Genomic DNA, 24,079 nt, shown 5'->3' with positions numbered 1-24,079 from the left:
GAGTCATTATCTGCGTCCGAAGCCGTTTATTTTACATTCTGATCACGAGGCTCTTAAACACATCCATGGACAGCAAAAGTTAAATCAAAGACATGCCAAATGGGTAGAATTCTTGCAATCATTCACGTTTTCTTCAAAATATAAGACGGGAAGTTCTAATATCGTGGCTGATGCATTATCACGAAGGCATTCATTGTTGATTGAGTTGGATGCAAGGATTCTTGGTTTCGAACATATCAAGGAACTGTACAAGTCTGATCCAGAATTTTCAAAAGAAATCATTGATCCGACAGTTTGTATACTTTTTGTTCGGATGGCTATCTCTTCAAGGGTAATCGGCTATGCATTCCGAATGGGTCGATTAGGGAGTTGTTGGTACGAGAAGCTCATGGCGGGGCTATTCTTTGGACACTTTGGAGTTAACAAGACGAGTGACATCCTAAGTGAACATTTCTATTGGCCGAGAATGAATAAGGACGTGCAAGAGATCGTGGCGAAATGTGTGGTATGTCAAAAGGCTAAGAGCACGTTCACCAAGGGCTTGTATACACCTCCGCCTGCACTGTACTGTACCCATGGAATGAGGTAAGCATGGATTTTATCCTTGGTTTGCCGAGAACTCAAAGGGGTAAGGACTCGATTATGGTGGTAGTTGATCGATTCTCGAAGATGGCGCATTTTATTCCGTGTCACAAGACTGATGATGCAACTTGCAGTGTAATGTCCAAGGGTTTAGACAAAACAACAATCAAACCAGCAGAAATAAAACAAGTTCTCAGGAATGCAATAAACTTGTGCTAATCAATAAAATTATGAGTTGACCTTCTAAAATCATGAAACTTGGCAGTTAATTACTTTGATATAAGAACTACTTCTGAGCAAAAGACCAGGATTTTTTAGAGGACTCAAGGTATTTTTAAGACTCAACTGAACTGACTGACAGACACAAAGGACTGTAATTGAGACAGTTCTGAGACAAAGCTTGAAAGGAGGGAACTTGGATATAATTATCAACTGGAAAACCCACAGAATACTCACAGGGAATTAAGCTAATAATTTGGGGTGTTAGAGTTAAGAAATTCCACAGATTAACACAGAAAATCTCAATCAAAACAAACAAAGAAAAGCTAAACTATCCACAGTCTCAAAGACGGAAGGTTTATGCTCTACTAACAAGTACTTAATCAATAACCACAGTCTAAGCACAAGTTATTATCAAGCCTGACTCTAATCTACAGACTAAGCACAAGATTAAGAGGTTTAAATTTGAGAGAAATCTCGGGTTTCATTCATAAATCACTGTGTTACAACAAATCTGAGCTAAGGTCCTTATATAGGCCCTTTTAGGTTACAATCTTGAAAGAAAAACTACATCCAAGGGTCAGGATCTCTCCTCACATGCTGATAAGAGTCCAAGTACAATATTACAACGGTTTAAAAGCTCTTAATTGTAAATGGAATGAAAACAAAAGAGAAATGCGGTGACAAAGACATGTTGTGGTCCTTTGCTGCATTGCTGGCTTTTCTGTTGAATGTAGGCACTTGAGGACGAAATGATTGAGTCCTTGGCATTAAAATTGGCTCTAGGTTGTATCTGGTATATGGGAAGACAAGCCAAAAGTTCCTTGCATGCTTTTTCCTCATGGTTTAGCCAGAAATGGAAAGATTGCTTTTGTTGTTTGTCAAATCTTTGCATTCTGTTCGACTTAGTTTTCTATGACTTGCATTGTGATTCTTCCTTGGACCCCTAGGACTTTTCTGAGCTTAGTTTAATGGCCAACCAGCTGGCCATGGTGGCAGCTGGTGGTTGGGCTTGTACTCGTACCTATTAGCCACTAAACCTAGCCCATTTTGGTTGCTTCCTGAAGTGGGTGTGGTGCTGTTTTGGCCTGCTTGTATTTGTGGAGTGTCCTGGTCAGTAGCTCCTGCTGCAACCTCCCCTGGTTGAACAGGGCTTGTCCTCAAGCCTGGTGACTCCTCCCCCTCAGCATCCTCATAATATGGACTTAGGTCACCTACATTAAAAGTGCCATGCACCTCATACTCTCCTGGTAGATCCACCTTGTAGGCATTTGGACCAATCCTCTCAATAATTTCAAAGGGGCCATCAGCTCTTGGCATTAACTTGTTCTTTCTTCTTGATGGAAACCTCTCTTTCCTTAAATGAACCCAGACTAAATCCCCTGGAACAAATTCTATCTTTTTCTGAGGTACCTTGGACTGTTTCCTGTACTTCTCATTGGTCTTCTCAATCTCTCTTTTCACAGTTTCATGGAGTTTCAACAGCTGTTCTGCCCTGGCCTTAGCATCATGATTCATCTCATTTCTTGGTACAGATGACAAGTCTATAGGCATTAGGGGGTTAATCCCATAGACAACCTCAAAAGGACTATGACCAGTAGCAGTTGATGGTGATCTGTTGAAGGCAAATTCTGCTGCTGCTAACTTGATATCCCAATCTTTTAGACTCTTGCTTACAATACATCTCAGAATCCTACCCAAGGTTTTGTTGGTGACCTCAGTTTGGCCATCTGTTTGGGGGTGGTGAGATGTACTGAACAACAGTTTGGTCTTGAGTAGCTTCCATAAAGTTTTCCAAAAGTAACTCATGAATTTTGTATCCCTATCTGATACAATTGTCTTTGGAATCCCATGAAGCCTTACAACTTCTTTCAGGTATAGCTCAGCAACACTAGCAGCATCCTCTGTCTTCTTGCAAGCTATGAAATGGGCCATTTTACTGAACCTGTCAACAACAACCATGACTGAATCCTTTCCTCTCTGTGTTCTTGGCAGTGCAACAATAAAATCCATGCTCACATCCTCCCATGGCCTGCATGGTACTGGTAATGGAATATATGGACCAGTCTGGAAGGAACTCTTAGCCAGTTGACATACTGAACATCTCCTGAGAACATTTTGGACATCCCCCATCATTTTTGGCCAATAGAATTGTTCTTGTAGTATGTCCAATGTCTTTTGAACACCAAAATGTCCTCCTAAGCCTCCTGAATGGACTTCCCTGATTAGGAGGTCCCTGTAGGAACCCCTTGGAACACAGAGCTTGTTCCCTTGGAATAGAAACCCATCTTGCAGCAAGTATTTGTTCCCTGGAACCCTATGCCCTTCAAACTGTGTGATCCACTCCTCAGAGAAGTCAGGGTCTTCCTTGTACATCTCTTTCATGAACTCAAAACCAAGGACCCTGGTTCCCATAGTTGACAGTAAGGAGTGCCTCCTTGATAGTGCATCTGCCACTACATTTTGTTTTCCTTCTTTATACTTGCTGGAAAAGGTGAATGATTGCAAGTACTCCACCCATTTAGCATGCCTGTGACTCAACTTGTGCTGGCCATTGATATATTTCAATGCTTCATGATCAGAGTGCAACACAAATGGCTTTGGTTTCAAATAGTGACTCCAATGCATGACTGCCCTGATAATTGCATAAAATTCCTTGTCATAGGTAGAATACTTTAACTTAGCTCCATTCAATTTTTCACTGAAGTAAGCTACAGGTTTCTGAGCTTGGATTAGGACTGCACCAATGCCTACCCCACTGGCATCACACTCTACTTCAAAGAGTTGATCAAAGTCTGGCAACTTCAAAATAGGAGTCTCACACATCAATTTCTTAATCCTCTCAAAGGATCTGCTGAGCACTCTCGATCCAGTGGAACTCCCCTTTCTTCATACACTCAGTGATTGGAGCAACAACTGAACTGAAGTTCTTGATAAATCTCCTATAAAAGGAGGCCAATCCATGGAATCCCCTCACCTCAGTGATTGTTTTAGGAGTAGGCCATGATTGAATGGCTACAATTTTGTCTTGATCAACTGTAATCCCTCTTCCAGAGACAATGTACCCTAGGAATGCCACTTCTTCAACCATAAAAGTGCATTTCTCTATCTTGCCAAAGAGTTTCTGTTCCTTGAGGATCCTGAACACAGCTTCAAGATGTTTCAAGTGCTCCCTCTCACTGCTGCTATAAACCAAGATGTCATCAAAATAGACCACTGCAAATTTGCCTAAACATGGCCTTAGCACCTCAGTCATCAGTCTCATAAAGGTGCTTGGTGCATTAGAAAGACCAAATGGCATCACAAGCCACTCATACAGTCCATGTTTAGTTTTGAAGGCAGTCTTCCACTCATCTCCTTCCCTTATCCTGACTTGATGGTACCCTTGCCTGAGATCAATTTTAGAAAATATCATGGCACCACTGAGCTCATCTAACATGTCATCCAACCTTGGTATTGGGAACCTGTACTTGACAGTGATGTTGTTAATGGCCCTGCTGTCAGTACACATCCTCCATGTTCCATCTTTCTTGGGAACAAGTAGAGCAGGGACTGCACAAGGACTGAGAGATTCCCTGACAAATCCTTTACTCATAAGTTCCTCAATCTGGTTTTGCAACTCTTTGGTAGCAGTTGGATCACTTCTATAAGCTGGCCTGTTGGGAAGCACTGAGCCTGGAACAAGGTCAATGTGGTGCTCAATGCCCCTCAATGGTGGCAACCCACTAGGCAGCTCTCTTGGAAATACCTCTTTATACCTCTGAATTAATGGTCTAACTTCAGCAGGTATCTCAGGGCTCCCTTCCTTGCTTACTTCTTTGGATAGTAACATCCAGACAGGTTGTTCTTGCTTCATTTCTTTGATCATGGCTGCTTCAGAAAGAAATAGCACACCATTGTTCTCCTCTGGCATACTTGGACCTCCATAGTTTCTCTGGTTGGGTGGTAATGGGGTCAGAGTAACTTTCTTGCCTTCATGCTTGAAACTATAGATGTTATCCTTCCCATGGTGAGTGGTATTCCTGTTATACTCCCATGGTCTTCCTAAGAGTAGGTGGCAGGCATCCATTGGAACAATATCACACAAGACTTCATCTTTATACACCTTCCCAATAGAAAATGGAACCAAGCATTGCTTGTCCACCCTTACTTCTGCTCCCTTGTTCAACCATCTCAACTTGTAAGGGTTTGGGTGCTCTTGAGTTGTCAGGTTGAGTTTACTAACCATGGCATTTGATGCCACATTTGTACAACTTCCCCCATCTATGATCAGGTTACAAACCCTCCCCTGGACTGTGCATCCGGTTCTGAATATCGTGATCTTTGATCGGCTTCCAGAGGTGAGTGTTGGGAATGCATGACCCTCCATAAGACTAAGTTGTGACCTGTATCGGGGGGGCCACAACGCATCTTGTTCTGGTTCTCCTTCGCCTCCACTTCCTCCATTATCAGGGTCTCATCTTCCTCATACTGAACCAAACCTTCCCTCTCCCACTGTTCTACTTCCATTGTTGTCAAGGTTCTCTTAGAAGGACAGTCCTTCCTAAAATGGCCATACCCTTGGCACTGGAAGCATTTAACTCTCCCATCGATTCTGATTGTGTTGGTTCTAGGGTTCACATGACTCTTCCCCTTGTCTGGTGTTGGTTGGGTTGCGCTTTTGGGACTTCTCCAATCCTAACCCCAGAAAAAGGTTTGAAAGTGGGTTTGGTAAGGGGTTTGGAAGCAGTGACCTTGGCTTTTCCCATCTTTTCAATCCTCAATGCCAGGTTGACTGCCTCATCAAAGGACCAAACTTGTTGCATTCTAACTCTCATAGCAATCTTAGGATCTAAGCCTTCAACAAACCTAGCAATTTTCTGTTCGGGCTTCTCGGTGATCTCACATTGCAGGGTAAGTTGTTCAAAGCTCCTAAGATAAGACTCAACAGATTGTTGGTCTTGTTTCACTTGGGTTAACTTGATAAACATATCCTGTGTGTAATCTTTAGCTATAAACTTATCCTTCAATTTCTTCTTAAGTTTTAGCCAAGATTTAATGGGTTCCTTGCCTTCTCTCATTCTCTGGCTTTTCAGGGTTTCATACCACAGTGAGGCATAACCTTTAAATTTAAGGATAGAAACTTTGAAAGCTTTCCTGTCAGTATATCCCTTAAATTCAAAGACTCTCTCAACAGTTCTAATCCAGTCTAACAAATCTTCAGGGTTTAAACTACCATGGAAATCAGGAATTTCTACCTTTATATCTTTGTCTCTTTCCATGTAGATGCCCTCTGCAATAGATTCATCAGTATCTGACAAGTCTTCTCCATGTTCCTGGTGGTATGGTTGTCCTCTTCCTGCTCCAGCAAAGCCTCTACCCCTGCCTCTGCCTCTGTAGGGTGGCCTGTTAGGAACTCCTTCTGCAAGAGTGTTGACAATATTTACCGTTCATTGATTCTTCCCCTTTCTCGATCCACCCCGGTCTCAATACCAGTAAATCTCTCTTCACTCATGGGTTATTTTTTGTAGTTTTGTTGTAGTTAGGGTAAAAATGAACTCACTTTCCTTCCCAAGACTAACACAAGATAGAATCGTGTTAAAACCTTGCTCTGATATACCAATTTGCAGTGTAATGTCCAAGGGTTTAGACAAAACAACAATCAAACCAGCAGAAATAAAACAAGTTCTCAGGAATGCAATAAACTTGTGCTAATCAATAAAATTATGAGTTGACCTTCTAAAATCATGAAACTTGGCAGTTAATTACTTTGATATAAGAACTACTTCTGAGCAAAAGACCAGGATTTTTTAGAGGACTCAAGGTATTTTTAAGACTCAACTGAACTGACTGACAGACACAAAGGACTGTAATTGAGACAGTTCTGAGACAAAGCTTGAAAGGAGGGAACTTGGATATAATTATCAACTGGAAAACCCACAGAATACTCACAGGGAATTAAGCTAATAATTTGGGGTGTTAGAGTTAAGAAATTCCACAGATTAACACAGGAAAATCTCAATCAAACAAACAAAGAAAGCTAAACTATCCACATCTCAAAGACAGAAGGTTTATGCTCTACTAACAGGTACTTAATCAATAACCACAGTCTAAGCACAGGTTATTATCAAGCCTGACTCTAATCTACAGACTAAGCACAAGATTAAGAGGTTTAAATTTGAGAGAAATCTCGGTTTCATTCATAAATCACCGTGTGTTACAACAATCGAGCTAAGGTCCTTATATAGGCCCTTTTAGGTTACAATCTTGAAAGAAAAACTACATCCAAGGGTCAGGATCTCTCCTCACATGCTGATAAGAGTCCAAGTACAATATTACAACGGTTTAAAAGCTCTTAATTGTAAATCGGAATGAAAACAAAAGAGAAATGCAGTGACAAAGTGACATGTTGTGGTCCTTTCTTTGCATTGCTTTGGCTTTTCTCTTGAATGTAGGCACTTGAGGACGAAATGATTGAGTCCTTGGCATTAAAATTGGCTCTAGGTTGTATCTGGTATATGGGAAGACAAGCCAAAAGTTCCTTGCATGCTTTTTCCTCATGGTTTAGCCGAAAATGGAAAGATTGCTTTTGTTGTTTGTCAAATACTGCAGCCTGTTCACTTAGTTTTCTATGACTTGCATTGTGATTCTTCCTTGGACCCCTAGGACTTTTCTGAGCTTAGTTTAATGGCCAACCAGCTGGCCATGGTGGCAGCTGGTGGTTGGGCTTGTACTCGTACCTATTAGCCACTAAACCTAGCCCATTTTGGTTGCTTCCTGAAGTGGGTGTGGTGCTGTTTTGGCCTGCTTGTATTTGTGGAGTGTCCTGGTCAGTAGCTCCTGCTGCACAACTAAAGTGGCTGATTTGTACTATAGAGAGATCGTTCGATTACATGGAATACCTCTTACTATTGTTTCAGATCGAGATGTGAAGTTTCTTAGCTACTTCTGGAAAACGTTATGGCGTTTGATGGGGACTAAGCTTCTTTTCAGTACATCACACCATCCACAAACAGATGGTCAGACCGAGGTAACCAACCGTACTCTAGGAAGTCTATTGCGAGGATTGGTTAGTAAAAGCACAAAGGATTGGGATATCAAATTGGCGCATGCTGAATTCGCTTATAATCGTACACCATCAATGACGACAGGACGAGCTCCATTCGAGATTGTCTATGGCGTGAATCCATACCTGCCAATCGATTTAGTACCCATTCCAAATAAAGATGTGTTGAGTTTTGAAGCCAAAGAAAGACAAGCTGCATTTCTCCGAGTATGTGAGCAAGTTCGAGCTCAAATTGAGAAGGCAAATGCTAAATACAAAGAGAAGGCTAATAAACATCGAAAGCAGCCTGTTTTCAAGGAGGGTGATCTTGTGTGGTTACATTTGAGGAAGGAACGATTTCCATCCAAAAGGAAGAATAAGTTGATGCCGCGAGCAGATGGTCCATTCAAGATCCTCGAATGTTATGGTTCTAACGCATACAAGCTGGAGTTGCCGAGTGAATATGGTGGGGTGAGCGCGACATTCAATGTAGGCGACCTATCACCGTATCTGGAAGACGAGGATTTGAGGGCAAATTCTCAAAAAGAAGGAGAGAATGATGCAGGAGCATGTTCGGAACAAGCAAATGAACTTCTTATTAGTCGAAATGTAACTCAACTAGTAAAAGGATTTGAGCTTGGATCGAGAAATGTGTTGATGCTAAAATGGGAAGGCATGGGAGCCGCATAACACGGCTCTGGGCTGCGTATCACGGCTCCTAGGATAATTAGGATACACGGTTTCCTAAATCGTGTAGGAATAATAAGTTAGTTAATTACTATTTCTAATAAAGTTAGGAAAGCTAGATTTTCCTAATCCTAGTCAAATTAGAATACCCTAAATCTGATTGTATTCTAGTTTTTAGTATTTTAATTACTTTCCTAGTTAGTTTAGGAAAGGGGAATAATTTTCCTAGTTAGTTTAGGAAAAGGAAAGATAGCTTAATTTCCAAGCTAGGGTTTAGGTCGACTTGTGACCTCGTTTAGGAGTATATTAGGCCGTGTATGATCAGAGAAAGATCATCGAATTTCCAGCAATAAAAATTGTTTACATTTGTGAGCATTATTCTGATTAGGTTTGCGAGCTTAATCTTTAGATCTTCCTTGCGAGGTCGATTGCGTGAATCTGCGTTTGACACCTTGCGAGGTTAGGACTAGGAATTCACCATACTATCCAGTTACATTCATAATCACGAAATAATCAGTCCAAACAACACAATTTCCGCTGCAAATTTACCAAGTATCACGACATATACAATCTCAGGAATAGCAAACTCGAACGAACAGTTCAACGATCTGTTCAATCTCGTTTTTTCATACGGTTTTACATCAGAGACTAAGGAGTTACATCGGCAAATCGAAGAACTAATGAAGCGAGGCTATGTGCGCGAAAGCATGAGCCCGTGTGCCGTCCCTACGCTACTTGTCCCAAAGAAGGATGGAACGTGGCGAATGTGCATCGATAGTCGAGCCGTGAACAACATCACTATCAAGTATCGGTTTCCAATTCCGAGGCTTGATGATATGCTCGATGAATTGCATGGGGCCGAGATCTTCTCCAAAGTTGATTTGAGGAGTGGTTATCACCAAATTCGGATGAGAGAAGGGGACGAGTGGAAAACTGCGTTTAAAACTAAGCATGGATTATACGAGTGGACGGTTATGCCATTCGGCTTGACAAACGCTCCAAGCACCTTTATGCGACTCATGAACGAAATACTCAAGCCTTTCCTAGGCAGATTTGTAGTCGTTTACTTGGACGACATCTTGATCTACAGTCGGAGCAAGGATGATCACTTCCAACATCTTTGTAAGGTGTTCAACACACTTCGGGAGCAACAACTCTATGGCAAGAAGGAGAAGTGCTCGTTCTTAGTCGAGAGCGTTATCTTTCTTGGATACAAGGTTTCTAAGGAAGGGGTTTTGCAGTGTAAACTATGGGAACAAGCACAAATGGGATAAATCCTGAAACAGGCAAAGGAGTAATTTTCAGGGAATGCAATAAACTTGGGAATTTTTATAAAAATAGTAAATGACCCTGAAAAATCATGAAACTTGGTGATAATTTAGTTAAGAGAGTAAACTAAAACTGTGCCAATTCTCAGGATTTTACGTGCACTCCAAGTATTTTTAATAAATAGAAAACCAGACTGAAATAAGAGAAATCTCAGACAGTTTCCTGGTAAGACTCCTGTGACTGTTTTTGTGATAATTTTGGTAAATGAAAATGGGATATAATTAACAAACTAATTCCCAAGCAAGCACAGGAAATCAATTTGATAATTTAGGAAGACTAAGATTGAATTTATTCAAGCAAGCACAGAACCAATTCAAGCTTAATCAGACAATGCACTTAAAATAGCTCAAGCAAGCACAGACCTATTCCAAGTAGCACCACAGATCCTTAATCACCTTCTAAGCAAGCACAAGAAGATATTAAGTCTGACTTATAACTAAGACTCAGCAAAGTTAAAAGATTTGCAAATTTTGAGAGAAATCTCAAGGTTTTTCATTAATCAAAGTCTGAGTACAACAGACTGAGAAAGGGTCCTTATATAGGCCTTTCGTGAGAAGTTCAAGACATGATAAACCCTAGACAACTCCATCTAAGGGCCAGGATTAAACTTAGGAAGCAAACAAGAGTAGTGGACTTATATTACAACGGATACAAAAGAAATTAAGGCAAATCGAACAAGAACAAAAGAGTCTGCAGGTTGATAGTGACATGTTGTCAGTTCTTTGAAAATCTTTAGCTGGTTGTTGTGGGTCAAGTGGCTTAGGTGCAGGCATTTTATATGGCTCAAGGCTCTATAAAATGAATGCTGAATAGGCCAGGTTCCTCTTTGTTGAGAGTTTTCTCTTGTTTGGCCAAAAATGGCAACTTTACTTTATCTGTTTTACCCCCCTGCAACTTATCTTTTCAGTCTGATTTTTGGTGCAATGCTTTAGGAATTTGGCCTGGCTCCCTAGGATTAATTTGTGACTAGTTGAATAAGGATTCAGCTGGCCAAGGTGGCTGATGGTGGCTAGCCTGGCTGCTGTTTTTGTGGACTGGTGAAGTTGGACTGGCAGTTGAGGTTGCCTGAATGGAATCACGGTTTGAATTGTGCTGTCATAAAAAAGGTGCTTGGCCTGGTTATCGCTCCCCGCCGCAACCCCCTGGTTGAACAGGGCTTGCCCTCAAGCCTGGATCCTCCTCTCCCTCAGAATCTTCATAGAATGGACTTAGATCACCCACATTGAATGTGCCATGAACCCCATACTCCCCTGGCAAGTCAATTTTATAAGCATTTGGACCAATTCTTTCCAAGACTTCAAATGGCCCATCTGCTCTAGGCATAAGCTTGTTCTTTCTTTTGGAGGGGAATCTTTCCTTCCTAAGGTGCAGCCAAACCATATCTCCTGCCTCAAACTCCTTCCTTTTCCTAGGCTTCTTGGATTGTTTTTTATACAGCTCATTGGACCTTTCAATTTGTTTTCTTACAGTTTCATGCAACTTCAGCAGTTGTTCAGCTGTTCTCTTGGCATCAGGATTGATCTCTTCCTTTGGGACAGAAGATAAGTCCAAGGGCATAAGTGGATTAACCCCATAGACTATCTCAAAAGGACTGTAACCAGTTGCAGTAGATGGTGCTCTGTTGAATGCAAATTCAGCTGCAGCTAGCTTTAAATCCCAATCCTTCAAGGTTTTGCTAACTAGGCACCTTAAAATTCTCCCCAAAGTTTTGTTAGTGACCTCAGTTTGGCCATCTGTTTGTGGGTGATGAGAGGTACTGAACAAAAGCTTTGTCTTTAGCAGCTTCCATAGGGTCTTCCAAAAGTAGCTCATAAATTTTGTATCCCTGTCGATATAATTGTCTTAGGAACCCCATGAAGTCTCACAATCTCTTTAAGGTATAGCTCAAAGAACACTAGCAAGATCCTCGTCTTCTTGCAGGCTATGAAGTGAGCCATCTTACTGAACCTGTCCACAACCACCATGATTGAATCTTTTCCTCTCTGTGTTCTTGGTAATGCCACAATGAAATCAAGGCTCACACCTTCCCAAGGCTTATCGGGGATAGGCAAAGGGGTGTAGGGTCCTGCTTGGAAGGAACTCTTGGCTTTCTGACATGTTGAACACCTTCTAAGGACTGCCTGAACATCACCCATCATCCTAGGCCAATAAAATTGGTCTTGTAAGATATCTAGGGTTTTTTGAACACCAAAATGTCCCCCTAACCCTCCCGAATGGACTTCCCGATCGCAAATCCCTATAGGATCCCCTTGGTACACACAACTTGTTACCATGAAACAAAAACCTTCCCGTAGCATATATTTCTTACTCGAGTTGAGCCTCCTTCTGTGAGAACAATCCACTCCTCGGAGAAGTCGTGGTCCTCCTTATACATCTCCTTCATGAATTCAAACCCAAGGACCTTGTTACTAATGACAACAACAAAGAATGCCTTCTAGATAGGGCATCAGCTACCACATTCTGCTTCCCCTCTTTATATTTGCTTGAAAAGTTAAAGGCTTGCAGGAATTCTACCCACTTAGCATGTCTATGGCTCAGCTTGTGTTGGCCATTGATGTATTTCAGGGCCTCATGATCAGAATGCAACACAAATGGCTTAGGTTTCAAGTAGTGACTCCAATGTGTAAGAGCCCTTATGATTGCATAGAACTCTTTGTCATAAGTTGAATATTTCAGCTTGGCTCCATTCAACTTCTCACTGAAATAGGCCACTGGTCTCTGGCCTTGGATTAGGACAGCTCCTATTCCAACCCCACTAGCATCACACTCCACCTCAAATAGTTGTTCAAAGTCAGGTAGCTTGAGAATGGGAGTCTCACACATTAATTTTTTGATCCTCTCAAAGGACTGCTGAGCAGTTTCAGTCCATTGGAAGTCTCCCTTCCTCATACACTCAGTAATTGGTGCAACAATTGAGCTGAAATTCTTAATGAACCTTCTGTAGAAAGATGCCAGGCCATGGAACCCCCTTACTTCTGTGATTGTTTGTGGGACTGGCCAAGTTTGCATAGCCTGAATCTTCTCCTGATCAACTGAAATCCCCCTTCCTGATATAATATATCCCAGAAATGCTACCTCATTGACCATGAAGGTACATTTCTCAAGCTTCCCATACAACTTCTGTTCCCTGAGTATTTTAAAAATCACTTCCAAGTGTAATACATGCTCAGATGGACTTCTGCTGTAAATGAGTATGTCATCAAAGTATACTACAGCAAACTTTCCAAGGCAGGGTCTTAGAACCTCAGTCATGAGCCTCATGAAGGTGCTTGGAGCATTAGACAATCCAAATGGCATGACAAGCCACTCATACAGGCCATGTTTGGTTTTGAAAGCTGTTTTCCACTCATCACCTTCTCTTATTCTCACCTGATGATACCCTTGCCTGAGATCGATTTTTGAAAAGATCTGAGCCCCACTGAGCTCATCCAACATGTCATCTAGTCTTGGAATAGGGAATCTGTACTTGACTGTGATGTTGTTTATAGCCCTGCTATCAGTACACATTCTCCAACTTCCATCTTTCTTAGGCACTAGTAAGGCAGGTACTGCACAGGGGCTCAATGACTCCCTTACAAACCCCTTAGTCATTAATTCTTCAATCTGATGTTGTAGCTCCTTAGTTGTTGTGGGATCACACCTGTAAGCTGGCCTGTTAGGAAGTACAGAACCAGGTACAAGGTCTATGTGATGCTCAATGCCTCTCAGGGGTGGCAATCCACTAGGCAACTCTGCTGGAAAAACCTCCTTGTACTTCTTAACTAAGGGTTGAACCTCTGCAGGTACATCTTTGTTCCATTCAGTGTTGGTTTCCCTTGATAGGAGGAACAACACAGGTTGTTCTTGCCTCAGCTCCTTGATCATAGCTGCCTCAGATAGAAATAGTACTCCATTAACCTCTTCAGGCATGTTAGGACTTCCATAACCCCTCTGGTTTGGTGGCAAGGGAGTCAGAGTGACTCTCTTTCCATTATGCTTGAAAACATAGACATTTTCCTTCCCCTGGTGAGTGGTATTCCTGTCAAATTCCCATGGTCTCCCTAGTAGTAGATGGCAGGCATCCATAGGGACCACATCACACAGCACTTCATCCTTGTACACCTTCCCAATTGAAAAGGGAACAATACATTGCTTGTCAACTTTAACTTCAGATCCTTTGCTTAACCATCTCAGCTTGTATGGGTTGGGGTGCTCCTGAGTAGGCAAGCTCAGCTTGCTAACCATGATAGTGGATGCTACATTGGTACAGCTACCTCCATCAATGATCAAATTACACACTCTCCCTTGGACAGTGCACCTACTCCTGAATATCATGGATCTCGATCGCTTCTAGAGGAGCTGGTTGAGAGTGCATAACCCTCCATAGGACCAAATTGTGCCCTGTGTCAGGGTGAGCCACAACTTGTCCTTGATCAGTTTCCCTCTCAGTTTCCATCCCTGTTGGAACCAGTGTCTCTTCTTCTTCATACTCAACTAGACCCTCTCTTTCCCATTCCTCAATCTCCATAGCTGTGAGAGCTCTGTTAGAAGGACAGTCCTTCTTAAAATGGCCAAAGCCCTGACATTGGAAGCACTTGATTTTATCCCTGGATAAAGGTGGGTTGGTTCTGGGGTACATGGGTGCCTTCCCCTTGTCTACTGTTGGTTGGGTAGCTGGTTTAGGTACCTCGTCATTTTGACACCAAATAGGGTTTGAAAGTTGTTCTGGTGGGAAATTTGGGTGTTGCAGGCTTCACCTTCCCTAGCTTCTCAATTCTTAAGGCTAGGTTAATTGCCTCATCAAATGACCAGACTTGTTGCATTCTCAATTTGCCAGCTATCTTAGGGTCTAAACCCTCAATGAACCTAGCAATCTTTTGCTCAGGTTTTTCAGTGACCTCACATTGTAGGGTTAGTTGTTCAAAGCTCCTAAGGTAGGCCTCAACAGTTAACTGCTCTTGTTTCAACTGAGTCAGCTTAATAAAAATATCCTGAGTATAGTCTTTAGCTATGAATTTCTCCTTCAACTTTTTTCTTAACTTAAGCCAAGACCTAACTGGTTCCTTACCATCTCTAATCCTTTGGTGTTTCATATTCTCATACCAAAGAGATGCATAGCCCTTGAGTTTTAAAATAGCAACCTTAAAAGCTTTTCTGTCATCATAATTTTTAAACTCAAAGACTCTCTCAACAGATCTAAGCCAGTCTAACAAGTCCTCAGGATTTAAACTACCATGGAAATCAGGGATTTCTACCTTAACATCCTTATCTCTAGCCAAGTAGTTACCTTCTTCCATCATGGATTCTTCTGAATCTGAGTTGAGTTCCTCTTCATTATGATGGTGTGGTTGGCCTCTTCCTGCTCCAAGGATACCTCTACCCCTGCCTCTTCCTCTGTAGGGTGGTGGCCTTCCTCTTTCTGGAGTGGGAATGTTTGCCATCACAGTGTTCACAGCTTCCAGGGTCACATTAACCAGGTTGGTTAATTGATCCATCTTTGCTTCCATTCCTGCTAACCTCTCCTCACTCATTGGGTTATTTTTTGTAGTTTTGATGTAGCTGGGAAAAGAACTGACCTCTCTCACACTCAGGACTAACACAAGGTAGGATTGTGTTATGAACCTAAGCTCTGATTACCAGAATTTGCAGTGTAAACTATGGGAACAAGCACAAATGGGATAAATCCTGAAACAGCAAAGGAGTAATTTTCGTGGGAATGCAATAAACTTGGGAATTTTTATAAAAATAGTAAATGACCCTGAAAAATCATGAAACTTGGTGATAATTTAGTTAAGAGAGTAAACTAAAACTGTGCCAATTCTCAGGATTTTACGTGCACTCCAAGTATTTTTAATAAATAGAAAACCAGACTGAAATAAGAGAAATCTCAGACAGTTTCCTGGTAAGACTCCTGTGACTGTTTTTGTGATAATTTTGGTAAATGAAAATGGGATATAATTAACAAACTAATTCCCAAGCAAGCACAGAAAATCAATTTGATAATTTAGGAAGACTAAGATTGAATTTATTCAAGCAAGCACAGAACCAATTCAAGCTTAATCAGACAATGCACTTAAAATAGCTCAAGCAAGCACAGACCTATTCCAAGTAGCACCACAGATCCTTAATCACCTTCTAAGCAAGCACAAGAAGATATTAAGTCTGACTTATAACTAAGACTCAGCAAAGTTAAAAGATTTGTAAATTTTGAGAGAAATCTCAAGGTTTTTCATTAATCAAAGTCTGAGTACAACAGACTGAGAAAGGGTCCTTATATAGGCCTTTCTGTGAGAAGTTCAGTACATGATAAACCCTAGACAACTCCATCTAAGGGCCAGGATTAAACTTAGGAAGCAAACAAGAGTAGTGGACTTATATTACAACGGATACAAAAGAAATTAAGGCAAATCGAACAAGAACAAAAGAGTCGCAGGTTGATAGTGACATGTTGTCAGTTCTTTGAAATCTTTAGCTGGTTGTTGTGGGTCAAGTGGCTTAGGTGCAGGCATTTTATATGGCTCAAGGCTCTATAAAATGAATGCTGAATAGGCCAGGTTCCTCTTTGTTGAGAGTTTTCTCTTGTTTGGCCAAAAATGGCAACTTTACTTTATCTGTTTTGCCCCCCTGCAACTTATCTTTTCATCGATTTTTGGTGCAATGCTTTAGGAATTTGGCCTGGCTCCCTAGGATTAATTTGTGACTAGTTGAATAAGGATTCAGCTGGCCAAGGTGGCTGATGGTGGCTAGCCTGGCTGCTGTTTTTGTGGACTGGTGAAGTTGGACTGTTCACTGACAAAAAAAAAAAAAAAACAAACTTCCTTTTTTTTTCGAAAACACAAAACCCCAATCACCAAATATGAACTTCGACGATCCAAACTTTCTCAGGGATCTTCAAAGAGCCTTAAAGAAATTGCAAGAACACGATCCCAAATGGCAGCCAAGACGTGAACGAGTCATTGACGAGTTCAAAATGAGTGAACTACCCGAGTTCACGGGAAGCACGGATCCCGAGTCTTACCTTGAATGGGAAAGACAAATAGATCGGATGTTTGATTTTAAGGGACTTGATGATGAACAGAGCTGCAAGTACGCCATTTTGAAATTAAGAAATGGGGCTTCATTATGGTATGAAAGCCTTAAGACCAGAAGAGTTCGAGCCGGAAAACCAAAGATAACGTCGTGGCACGTGCTTAAACTAAAGTTACGGAAAAGATATGTCCCCGCAACGCATAGGCTCACGACCTATCGTAAGATCACCGATCTTGCCCAAGGAAGGCTGAGTGTCCTAGAATACATCAACGAATTTGAGAATCTGGCCTTAATGGGAGACTTGGTGGAAGATGAGGACATAAGGATGGCACGATTCCTACGAGGTCTAAACCGCAACATCGCCCATGTTGTCGAGTTCTGAACTACTCGATTTCGATACCTTGTGTAGTATGTGTCTCAAGGTGGAGGCACAAGGAAAGACGAAGGTGACAACCACCTATGGCGAGAATAGCCGGACTTGGAAAAATGAGAACAACTCAAGGACAAGCACAACGGGGAACACCACCGATCCCAAGATGACTTCTACCCCCAGTGCTGTTAGCAAACCATCCGCCTCAAAGGAGAATAACTCCACGCAGATTCGGTGTTTTAAATGTCAAGGGTTTGGGCATTTCAAAAATGCGTGCCCGAGCAAATGAACCATCACACTAAGAGAGGCCGTGAAATGTCGTGATGAATTGTTCGAAGAAGAGGAAAGAACTAATGGTATTTTTAATTTAGAAGGAGATGAGGAAGAGGCACCCGCCGGAACGCCAAGATTACGTCGCTCCTAGCTATGATTGCAATTTGGTTCTCCGAGCCCTGCAAGCTCAAACATCGCCCATTGAAACGGAACAACGAAGTCAAATTTTCCACACCAAATGCCGAGTGAAGGACAAATGGTGTAGCCTAATCATTGATGGAGGCAGTTGCACCAACGTCGCCTCAAAGGAGATGGTGGAGAAATTGAAACTACCCACGACACCTCACCCAAAGCCTTACGCCCTGCATTGGCTGGATGACGAGAATAAAGTGAAAATCACTAAGCAAGTAAAGGTGACACTAACCATGGGATCTTACAACGACGACATCCTCTGCGATGTTGTGCCAATGGATGCATGTCATGTCCTATTAGGACGACCTTGGCAATATGACCGGGATGTGGTGCATCGCGGTCGAAGCAACGAGTACGAGTTGGTAAGTAAGGGAAAAAGAATTGTCTTAAAACCAATGGCGCCAGGTGAAGTACGTTCTATGAGTGCCAAGCGTGGGACGACCACTAGCCTGACCATGTTTGCTAGTGAGAAAGAAGTGGACGAGGCTATCGTCAATGGCAACCAGGTTTACCTAATGGTGGTCAATGAAACGCCTAGCAATGAAAGCAAGGATGGACGATTAATCTCGCTCTTGGATGAGTTCAAAGATGTTTTCCCGAGGAACGCCTTCATTTGGGTTACCACCTATTCGTGGGATCGAACACCAAATCGACCTCCCCGCCCGGAGCTCCTTTACCAAACAAAGCCGCCTATCGGTGCAATCCGATGGAGACCAAGGAGTTACAATGACAAATCGAAGAGTTAATGGAACGAGGCTATGTACGTGAGAGCATGAGTCCATGTGCCGTTCCTACACTACTTGTCCCAAAGAAGGATGGGACGTGGCGAATGTGCATCGATAGCCGAGCCGTAAACAACATCACTATCAAGTATCGGTTTCCAATTCCGAGGCTAGATGATATGCTCGACGAGTTACATGGAGCCGAGATCTTCTCTAAAGTTGATTTGAGGAGTGGATATCACCAAATTCGGATGAGAGAAGGGGACGAGTGGAAAACCGCGTTTAAAACTAAGCATGGCTTATACGAGTGGACGGTTATGCCATTCGGCTTGACGAACGCTCCAAGCACCTTTATGCGACTCATGAACGAAATACTCAAGCCTTTCCTAGGCAGATTTGTAGTCGTTTACTTGGACGACATCTTGATCTACAGTCGGAGCAAGGATGATCACTTCCAACATCTTCGAAAGGTGTTCAACACACTTCGGGAGCAGCAACTCTATGGTAAGAAAGAGAAGTGCTCGTTCTTAGTCGAGAGCGTTATATTTCTTGGATACAAGGTTTCTAAAGAAGGAGTTTCCGTCGATCAATCCAAGATTGAGGCGATCAAATCATGGCCTATTCCGAAAATCATCACGAAGTCCGATCCTTTCACGGACTTGCTTCATTCTATCGAAGGTTCATTCGGGATTTCAGCACCATCGCTAGCCCCATCACGGAATGTACAAAGAAAGGAACTTTCGTATGGACCCCGAGTGCTCAACGGGCATTCGAGACGATCATCCAAAAACTTTGTGAGGCACCATTGTTGGCACTACCAGATTTCACCCGCCCGTTCGAAGTCGAATGTGACGCAAGCGGTGTTGGAATTGGAGCCGTGTTAGTGCAAGGAAAGCGACCCATCGCTTACTTCTCTGAAGAAACTGAATGGGGCCAGGCTCAATTACTCGACTTACGACAAGGAATTCTATGCGATCGTAAGGGCCCTACAACATTGGAGTCACTATCTCCGACCAAGCCATTTTATCCTGCACTCGGACCACGAATCCTTGAAACATATCAATGGGCAACAAAAGTTGAACTCAAGGCATGCCAAGTGGGTGGAATTTTTGCAATCTTTCCATTTCTCATCCAAATACAAGACTGGCAAAAGTAACGTGGTGGCCGATGCTCTCTCGCGCCGATACTCATTATTAACGGTGCTCGATATTCGATTACTGGGATTCGAAGCACTAAAGGAATCCTACGAGAACGATCCCGACTTTGGGGAAATCTTCAAGACTTGCGAAAACGGGGCTCAGGAAGAATTCCTTACACAAGACGGTTTTCTTTTCAAAGGAAACAGACTTTGTGTCCCGAAACTCCCGATCCGAGAACTCCTTATTCGAGAAGCCCACGGAGGTGGACTTGGGGGACATTTTGGAGTAAACAAAACTGTGGATATCCTCAAGGAACATTTTTATTGGCCACAATTGCAAGGAGACGTGCAAGCGATAGTGCGAAAATGCATCACATGTCACATGGCCAAAAGCAAATTCCAACCCGGGGAGTATGTACCATTGCCTATCCCGTGTCGACCTTGGGAAGATATATCCATGGATTTCATCGTGGCATTACCGCGAACACAGAGAGGCAAAGATGCGATCATGGTAGTGGTCGATCGATTCTCAAAGATGGCCCATTTTATCGCCTGTCACAAAACTGATGACGCCAGCAATGTGGCGGACTTGTATTTTCGGGAAGTCTTACGACTCCACGGGATCCCAAGAACAATCGTTTCCGATCGAGATTCCAAATTCCTAAGCTACTTCTGGAAAACGTTATGGAAAAGGGTGGGAACCAAGCTTTTGTTCAGCACTTCTCATCACCCCCAGACGGACGGACAAACGGAGGTCACGAATCGCACTCTGGGAACAATGCTGCGAAGTCTGGTGAGTAAAACTCAGAAAGATTGGGATTTGAAACTCGCGCACGCTGAGTTCGCTTATAACCGCTCCCCAACCTACGCGACAAAGCACTCCCCATTTGAGGTCGTATATGGTATAAACCCGTATTTACCACTAGACCTCATTCCCTTACCCAAGGATGAAATCATACACAAGGATGCGGAAACCAAATTAAAATCAATGATCAAACTACATGATCAAGTCAGGGCAAGAATTGAGAAAATTAATGAAATGTACAAGCGCAAGGCAAATAAAAACCGCCCCAAGATCCTTCAAATAAGGAGACCTCGTGTGGTTGCACTTAAGGAAGGAGCGTTTTCCGAACAAACGCAAAAACAAACTCATGCCGCGAGCAGAAGGTCCCTACAAGGTAATATCAAAGGTAGGCGACAATGCATACAAGATCGAGTTGCCCGGAGAGTATGGGGTACACGCCACTTTCAACGTCGGGGATCTATCTCCTTACATTGACGATAATGGAATCAAGGAATTGAGGGCAATTCCTTTTCAAGAAGGAGGAGATGACGCGGATATGGACCCCATGGACGAAGTCGTGCTCGACATAGAGCACCAATCAAAACCAGGCCCAATGAACACATTTTTTATGCATGAAAATTGGATGGGTTTACGTAAAAGAGAGGTATTATGCGCGGTTGAAGCTCGAGGACCGCACACCCCTTGATGCCGTGTGGGAACAAAAGAAAATCAAATGGGAACAAAGGGAGGAAGGGCCGAATGTGGCGGCACCAAGGGAGAGGAATCCTAGCTTATATTTTTGCATTTTTCAACATAGTTTGAATAAAATTTGTCAAAGGGTCTAGGTTGTAAGTTCCATGCATCTAATCATCCTAGAACTTACAACTAGCATTTAAAGCTTTGCTTGGAGGCCAAGGACTTTTTCCTATAAAAGGACCTAGCCTCCCTCATTTGTAATCATCAAAAAGTTGAAGTATAAACATTTTAGAGAGAGAAACTTGGTGGTTTCAATCTTTTCCAAAGAGTCGAGGTTTTCGAATCTTGCCTTAAACTAAGGACGTGCTCCAGATTTGAGATTGAGTTGCTTGACGCGTTTCGAGTAATTCCCCCATTGTTATCACTATAGGTCTAGTGATACCAAATATCCCATTGTTTTCGATCTCTTCTCAAGGAATCGAAACAAATATCCTTTATCTTTTACACAACAAAAACCCAAAAACAAAACAATTAAGTCTTCCGCTACGTATACGCATCAGGTTTGAATTGTGCCTGTCATAAAAAAGGTGCTGGCCTGGTTATCAGCTCCTGCTGCAGGTTTCCGTCGATCAATCCAAGATTGAGGCAATCAAATCGTGGCCTATTCCCAAAACTGTCACGGAAGTCCGATCCTTTCACGGACTTGCTTCTATCTATCGGAGGTTCATTCGGGATTTTAGCACCATCGCTAGCCCTATCACTGAATGTACAAAGAAAGGAACTGTAACACCCCCGCACACCAGAACGCCTTACCAAGGACCATTCCAGTATATGACGGTGTCACCATCTCGGTTTCCCGAGGAGGTAGATCAAATTAGACAATACAAGAACAATATTATATCATTAGAATATCTGTTACAATACCATTCTATTCAAGGTCCCACAAATAAAGTTCAACTACAACACTTATGATTCTACATCACTAGACCAGTAGCGTGATGACTCGATCCCTCCAATCCCAGCAGCAGTAATCAACAATACCTGCTAAACCAACTGCTCACCATCCCCGAATGGATCACCGCAGATACCACAAAACAACACGGGGTCAGTACTGACTAATCAAATATAAGATAAGACAATAAAGTAAATAACTGATCATCCACTATCCCAAACTCACCACCTCGTACAATCACCGACTACACACGAAGTGTGTAGCCCCGCCAGTTACCCATCGCAACAGTAATCCTCGCCGCCGATGGGTGACCGCAGCCCATCCCCACCTAGTCCGGCTCATCAACGAGCGACTAACAATCCCTGTCCCTTAATGTGCACATCCCCTCCCGTGGCGGGTTCCACGGAGGGCGAACTAGGGTGTGAAGCCACTCCCGCAAGTGACTCCACCACAATTCCGATCACAGCACCGCAGCTGTCACACGACAACGCCATCATTACCACAACCACTATACTCCGATGATCAGCGGATAACCACGAATTACAATACAATCATAATCTCAAACCAATTAACAGTAGACTGAGTAGGAAACCCTACCTCATAGCAAAGCATGAAAGACTTCCATTTATAGCCACGCACGACTCCATTAAGCACCCTAACAATGATAACCATATCCTATTACACGACCATACTCAAAGAATCATTCAAAAGGACACAAGGCAGAAACTTACCTAACCTTGCACATCGGTGACCACATAAACAACCACCACCCACGTCATCCTTGCTCCGCGAATCCCGACATTCCCATGGTAGGGGTTTAGGCTAACTTCTTTAAGGTATGAAACTATGGAGTGATAGAGGAGGGAGATGGTTTAGGGTTAGAGAAAGAGAAACTGTCGAGGAAATGAGAAAATAGAAATGAATCTCGCGAACTCGCATTTATAATAACGCGTCGACAAAGAAATGCCCATACTCGGTCGAGTATAGTAATACTCGGCCGAGTAGACTCCACTCGGTCGAGTATTGGTGATACTCGGCCGAGTGGCCTCAGCTAGGTCGAGTAACAAACCCATACATCTCCTATTACAAGTCTGATCCCACACCCACTCATCCCAAAGGTCTGTTTGGTCAACAAGATCGGTCAACAACGTTCCTAAAGATCCTGGGTGTTACAATCTTCCCCCCTTAAAAGAACTTCGTCCCCGAAGTTCAGCCCGCACGACACTCCCCGCAAGATTACGTACCATGACCTTAACCACCTTCACAAAGGTACACAAATTCACACTATCCATACATTACCATCAGCCATCTTACTCATCAACAATCACTTATCACAGCTACCTTTCCAAACAATAACCCATTCTCAAAACAGTATTCGACCCTATACCTACACAAGTATGCAATTGCAACACTTTACACAATGTAAGAAAACCATACACAAATGTAACCTACCACGTTCCGTACGCTTATATTAAATATACAAATGCAAAGCGATACACCATTGTAAAGTACATAAGTACACAATCACCACATTCCGAACACGTATACCAATTATCATCAATTGAATCGAATCTTCATATTACTTGACACCCTTGCGCCATATAATTTTCATATTAATTGAATACAACATAGATGCGGCTTAAAGAAAACATAATTGTAATCCAGTAATTCCGAACGTGAGCACACCTAACATACATATGATTCCCAATATTTCATAAAATTAAATACTTACACATAAATAAAATACATATTTCATAAATAAAATACTTGTCATAAAAATTGAGCTGAGACAACCGTGTATAGTATAATCTTCATATTACCCGAATACAACATAGCCACCGCTTCAAGGAAACATGAACATAAATTCCGAATGTTAACTACATACATGTGATTCCAAAGTCATAGGTATAACTAAACACATATTTTACATAATTAAATACTTAATTCCGCGACATTACTCTTCCCCTCTTAAAGGAACTTCGTCCCCGAAGTTCACCACTAATCATTTTCCCAAACTGATACGAATTAGAGCAGCGGAATTAAGGACGTTTTGGACAGTGCAGAGGACTGTTCGTACTAGGTACGCGCAGACCTGAAATGGAA

The 24,079-nt window shown here is 42.5% G+C and overlaps 1 protein-coding gene across 1 annotated transcript; it reads left to right on the top strand.

The window, feature by feature from the left end:
• The first annotated feature begins 16,676 nt into the window (after positions 1-16,676).
• On the top strand, positions 16,677-17,231 carry LOC141613821 (uncharacterized). The gene has a single exon (XM_074432567.1). It carries the CDS (start codon positions 16,677-16,679, stop codon positions 17,229-17,231), a length of 555 nt encoding a protein of 184 aa, XP_074288668.1.
• Positions 17,232-24,079: the final 6,848 nt, after the last annotated feature.

Source organism: Silene latifolia, chromosome 11 (genome assembly GCF_048544455.1).
Source record: "Silene latifolia isolate original U9 population chromosome 11, ASM4854445v1, whole genome shotgun sequence".
In the NCBI taxonomy this organism is placed as follows: Eukaryota; Viridiplantae; Streptophyta; class Magnoliopsida; order Caryophyllales; family Caryophyllaceae; genus Silene; species Silene latifolia.
Note: the sequence above shows the minus strand (reverse complement) of the source record. Positions and strands in the feature narration are given on the sequence as shown.

Bases quoted from the DNA above. Each gene is read 5' to 3' on its own strand.
- LOC141613821 (XM_074432567.1), top strand. From the start codon at position 16,677: ATGAACTTCGACGATCCAAACTTTCTCAGGGATCTTCAAAGAGCCTTA.